Raw genomic sequence first — 6000 nt, 5'->3', positions numbered from 1 at the left:
CCCGCCCGTCCACTCACCAGACTCAACACCTTCCACCCTCAAACATGGTGCCGGCCGCCCCGAGAGCACCCCCGCTGCCTGTCAGAAACTCGCGGCTCCGGGCCGCTGCCCGGGGGTCCTGAACCGGGGCCGTGCCGTCTCCACAGAGAAAGCCTCATCTTGCCCTTCCTCCCCGCTCCTTCGGGACAGACACTGAGCGCTAGCCACGGGCCGGCTCCGTGCTAGGTCCCTCGGACCCCAGGGAGAGGGCGGCCAATCCCGGGCCCTCCTGAAACCTACCTCCCTGAGTGTATGGCTTCCACGCCCGCCCGCCCGAGACCCACGAAGGCGGGCTACCTCTTCAGAGGCCACTGCTTCAGCACATCGTACGGTCGCTACCTCCCTCAGTTCCCCAAACAGGATTCCTCGTTGTGCGAGAACGGCCTAGATCCCTGGCTGAAGGTCCCTCGATACTGCCGCTCAGAGAAGCACGGCTTGGGGGCACGATGTGTGTGGCCGCCCCTCGTCGTCAGGGATTACTCGCAAGTCACTACCGAGACAACGAGAGGGAAGCCGCTTCCCGAGGTCTGCTTCAGAAAGGCAAGACCCCGCAAGCATGCCGGGCCACCGGGTCTGTCGCCACAGTGCTGCGGAACGAGAATCCGGCTGACCCTGCCCGCACTGCCCTGGGGTCCTGACCGCGACCCCGATCGGGGCTTCGGTTCTACGAGCCGAGGCCAAGGGAGACGTTGTGGAGATTTTTTTAAAAAGCTTTTAAAAAAGCAACACCGAAGTCACAGTGGCGTTCCTGGTGAACCTTCTGCTTCGGAAAAGCCAGTCTCCCCGCGATGCCCGAGGGGAAAATCTGGAATGTCCCCCGTGCTCTTTTGGGGAAGTCTAACTCAGAGCGGCAGCGATGAGCACGACGACCCGGGCTGACCCCTGCCTCGTCCGCGCCCCCCACGCAGACACCAGCAAGGACAAGAACCCAGCGGCGCGCTCAGTAACCTGGCGGAGGGAGGACAGGACACGGCGCTCGCCGCCAGACCCGGCCCCGTCCTGCCGCTCAGGGAACCCCACGCAGCACCCACGGCGGTCCTGAGATAACTCACCTGCAGGGCGTGCACGGAGCCGGGCTCCCCGTCGCCGCGCTGAGGGGGGCTGTGGGTGGCGGCGCTGGCCCGCTCCCCCCGAGCCCCCCAGGGCGCACCACTCGGGACTCCGAACGGAGCGTACCTGAAGCGCCGTACGAAGACGAGGACGGCGTTCTCCTCGAGAAGCTCTTGACGGCCAGGCTCTGGCCTCGCTGTTTTCGCCGCCAGGCTGTCCGACATTTGGAGTCGATGCTCTGTTTGATTCGATACCAGTCAGACTCCGTGATCCCAAATTTATAGAAAAGGTGACCTGAAAGCACACACCCCGTGTTAAAGGACGGCGAGACGAAGGCCACTCCTCACGTCCCGGCCGTGTGCGAGCCACACGAACACGGGACAGCGACACGTGGCCGGGGGCTGAGAGCCTCACCGGCAGGGACCCGCAACGTCACACATTCACGCGTTGACCGGTCCGCGAGGCGGCCGGCTGGGTGCCGGGCCCCACGGGCCTCCAGGACGCCCGCGCTCAACCACGTCCACTCACACTCCACACACGGCACTCAGGGGCCTGAAGGTCGAGGTTAAAACCGAAGCCCACGACGCCCTGGAGCCGCGTCCGCAAGCACCAGCTCCCCTCCGCCCGTGCCTCCGGGCCTGCGGCCGTCCCCCTTCTCCCCAGTCTCGGCTCAGACTCGACCTCAGCGGCCCTGCCCGGAACCAGCCCGTTGGACCCCGAGTCCCTCCCACCCGCACCCTGTCCGGCTGACACCTAGAGGACGGACACAGTTACTGTGTGTGCTGTGCCAAGAGCCCAGACCGCCCGGGCACACGGCAGATGCCCCGGCCCTGGTGGACTAAACGCGGTCACGATCCGCCTGAAGACACTCTTCCGTCGCCGCCCGAGTCCGAGGCCGACTTCTGTGACTCGCTGTGCCCTCCCTCTGCGCCCGGTCAGGAGGAAAACGGCCCGCGGGCACATCAGTCTTTATCCCCGAGAGCCCGCAGCCCCGCTCCCCGAGGCACATGCGGCCTTGCCCTGGTTCCTCTGGGCCCGGCGGGGCATCTTACTGACACCCACACTCGTCAACCACTTACACCACAGAGCGCTCTCAGAACGTGACTGAACGGCACCGGAGTCCTCCCTCCCCCACAAGGAAACGCGGGATCAGGCGGGCCACTGAGGCGCAGGGGGCCGACAGAGACCCTCACTGGACCCTTGGCCTCTTCTCTGCCGAGACAACAGGAAGTCGGTCACCACCGTGGGAACCACAAGAAACGCTCTTCGACTGGATGACCTCCACTCGAGCGGCTCGCGGAACTTCGCCGACTCACAGGAAAACACGTGGATGAAATTCAAAACTTTCATAATAAAAAGACGGAGCTGAAAAACTTCCTGTTTTGACTGCTAGGAAGGCCGCGTTTACACTGTCCGCGGAGAGCGTGACGGCCGCCTGATCCCTAAGACCTCCTCCTGCCGAGACCACCGGCCAGACAATCACAACAAAGGGAGTGCTCGGTTTCCTAAATTCACAGAAGTATCAAGTTTCTTTTCTCTCGGAAAGATGCGTCTTGATTTCACGAGCATGTGCTTAAGACCTCTGACTCTAAATACGACAACCAAAATTTCTGTCCTCTAGATGAAAAGGCCTTGGGTTGAGGAGACACAGGATTCACAGGATCAGAAAGGAAAATAATCCAAGGAACTTCCAGCTGCATTTTGCAAGCCTCGTGCACAGAAGGAAATACACAAATGAGGCCCAACTCCTTGCTAGCTGATTTCCAGGTCACCTCTAAAATAGCCACAAATCATCGATCACTATTTACTGAGTGGCTGCCACGTGCCCCACGATGGCTTTAAGTTCAAGGGATTGACTCGGAACATTCTGGGCTGGTTACCAACTCTGGTGTCACAGCAGAGCTGAGGACAGGGGTGCCGAGAGAGGGGAAACGGCAACCCAGCGCCATCAGAACGCCCTTCCCGGGACGCGCTTCAGTAAGAGGACCTAAATAAACCCCACCCTCCTGTCCCCACACCGGCACAGGCAGGGAGAAGCCTCCCGAATGCTGCTAGGAACTAATGACGTTGCCTGAAATTTTAAATACTTGGTAACAGAAATGAACGTTTACGACACATATGAATGTGTGACGTTAACACTTAAGTTCCACTTTGTAAAAACTAATTTACCAGTTCAAAGCCTGGCTTACACCCTTTGAAGAAAAAACATACGTCTGTATAGTTACACAGCAGTCGTTTTTAAATTCTCCGGAAACCTCGCTGCATATTCCTGCCAACAGCACGTCCGGCAGCACCCATCCCGCGGCCGCCAGGAACGCCGTCGGGTCAGCAGCGCAGCCAGCTCCCCGCGGAGAGCACCGGGCGCAGGGGGAAGGTGCGCCCCAAGGTGCCCACATGCAGGCTTCGGCTCTGCCCTCAGGGGGCTCACGGAGGTGTCGGGGTGCAGCCTCAGACCGCTCTGTGCTGCCTGGAAATGCAGCTTTCTCCGACTTTCCCGAAAGCGCACCTGTCTTTTCGGACAGCACGGAGCACCGCAGCTTAACGAACCAACGGTGGAAGAGACATCTTACGATGAGTGACAAAGAGGTTACTTTGAGAGGCGCCTGGGTGCGTCAGGTGGTTAAGTGTCGACTCCTGGTTTTGGCTCAGGTCACGATCTCACAGTTTGTGACACCGAGCCCCACGCTGGACTCTGTGCTGACAGTTTGGAACCTGCTTGGGATTCTCTCTCACCCTCTCTCTGACCCTCCCTAGTGGGGGCTTTCTCTCTCTCTCTCCCCACACCCCCATAAATAAACACCTTTCACATGTGATGGTCACAAGAAAGACGCACAAAATTAGACAGTCAACACGCTAGCTTCGGAGCCTGTAGAACTGTCGGGAGTGAGAAGCTAACATCCAGGCCTCCCAGCACCCAGCCGGGTGGAGGAGAAATGGCCACATAACCCCCAGGAGCACCTCCCTGCCCTACACAGCACGCAAGGCCCCACCCACAGACACACAGGAGACCTCGGACAAAAGTGAGCAGCGACCCTGTGCAGGAGACGCGGCCACCTCCAGGCAGCTTCCGGTGCCTTCCCCAGCACATGGGGTCCCCAGGCAGCTGTGGGGGTTCATCTCCTCCGGAAGGCAAGCCACTTGTCCCCTCACCACCTTGGGGGAGAGTGCTCAGCAGGCAAACCCTCTCAGCTGCCCCCCAAAATTACGGTCCCTCTGAGCCTGCTTCTGCTGCTTCCCCGGCAAGCTGTCTGCTCACCCCCTCCCTCCCAAAGAGCTGAAGCTCCGTCACCATTAAGTGCCTTCCCACATCCCGGAACACCCATCCTGACACTGGTGGTTCAAATCATAAAACCGCACTCCCGCTCTCCAACAATGAGCCCCACAGAGGGCTGAGACACACTGTGGGAAAAAGAAACAGAGCTGGCGATCTCACGTCCTCGGTGGGTGGCATGGGGCTCATCAGCCACAGAGGAATGAAAACCACTATCACTGCTCACGTAACCTCAAGTTCAAGGGGAAAGAACAGAAGACTGCGTGCCAGAAATTTATTTCTTAGAATTGGTCTTCACTTGACAGCGACTGACCTAGAAAAACAACAGAAATCTTTAGCCCCCGAGTGAGGAGGACAGGTCACCGCACCTCCCCACAGACTGTGTGTTGTCCAGTGTCCAGGCCGCAGAGCCAGGTGAGCCCTGCTCCCCAGGCAGTGATGGCCCCGACTGAGGAGAAGCAGGAAAGGGAGGCTGAGGGCCTCCCCAAGGCCCTGTGTCCGGGCGACCTGTGAGCCAGGGCCCCGACTGTTCACCTTCTCACCTGTGCTCACCAAACCTGCCCCCCTCTGCACTCCCTCTGGCGCCTCGGCGTTACCAAACACACGTGCCGGGCACCCCCACAGAAGCCGCGTAAGACATCGCGTTCGAGGATCAAGCTCCGGAGAACCCGAGCCCTGTGCCCCGTGAAGTGTCCTCCGAAATCCACGTCCTTCCCAGAACCTCAGAACGTGACCTCCCTTGGAAAGAAGGCCGGCGCAGGTGTGCTGGGATCCCACGGGACTGGTGTCCTGACAAGGAGAGGAGAGGAGCGCGTCCACGGGGAGGACACGAGCAGTGACAGGAGCCGTGCTGTCCCACGCTGCCAGCCGGCTCCAGAATCGCAGGCTTCCGGCCTCTGGGGCGGAGAGAAGGGGGCTCCCTGCTGCTCTGAGCCCCCAGCGCGCGGCGCTCTGTGACTCTGTGACACCGCCCCGGGACGCCCCGAGCGCACCAGGGGAGCGCACCTCAGCTCACGCAGGTGAGCGCCAACCAGCTTCCGCGTCACGGCTGCGCGGTCACGAAACACCACCCTCTACTGGCGCAGCTGCTGGGTCGGACCCGGGGGTCGCCATCCCCTGTGAACACAGGGCTCTGGCGTGTGCCAAGCGGAGTTCAGACCACCTCCCGAGGGCTCGGGAGCCCCACGGGACCTCAGGCCCACGGGACCTCACCCCCACACCAGCAGGCTTCACGATACCTTCAGAGGTCTGCGACTGCCCACCCGACGGGTGCTTTCGTCGCGTTTCTAGCAACTCACGTGGGCGAGCAACTTGCTCCACCATACAGTCCAGGAGAGGCTCGGTGATTCGCTGGGACGAACCGTAAGAACGAAAGCCGTATTTGCAAATCGAGGGGGAGAAGGCAACGGCTGGCGTTCTTAGCTGAGAGCCCCGCCCAAAAACGTTCCAGACGTTTACGGCTATAGTAACGTGCTGCTTGTACACACGGCACACGACCTATACGGCTAGCTTACCCGAGTCTGAGGGAGCCCTCCAATTCGTGGGAGCCCTAAAGTTGCACCCTGAAAAGCGTGTATTTCTCAGGGAGTATTTCAGGCACCGCTTCCCTCCCGAAAACGCACATTCCCTCGTTAGAGAAG

General features: G+C 60.5%; 1 protein-coding gene across 6 annotated transcripts in view; it reads right to left on the bottom strand.

Annotated features, from left to right (window-relative positions):
* The window catches only part of BANP (BTG3 associated nuclear protein), a 110959-nt gene that overhangs the window by 31907 nt on the left and 73052 nt on the right, over window positions 1–6000 (bottom strand). For all 6 annotated transcript variants that reach the window (XM_040443298.1, XM_040443295.1, XM_040443299.1 and 3 more), the window contains one exon: window positions 1216–1383. In XM_040443298.1, the coding sequence (XP_040299232.1) occupies window positions 1216–1383 (168 nt within the window). The remainder of the gene's footprint in view (window positions 1–1215; window positions 1384–6000) is intronic.

The sequence above is a fragment of the Herpailurus yagouaroundi genome, unplaced genomic scaffold, assembly GCF_014898765.1.
Source record: "Herpailurus yagouaroundi ecotype Mexico unplaced genomic scaffold, PumYag 190, whole genome shotgun sequence".
Classification (NCBI taxonomy): domain Eukaryota; kingdom Metazoa; phylum Chordata; class Mammalia; order Carnivora; family Felidae; genus Herpailurus; species Herpailurus yagouaroundi.
The sequence above is the reverse complement of the archived record's forward strand: the minus strand, read 5'-3'. Positions and strand labels throughout refer to the sequence as shown.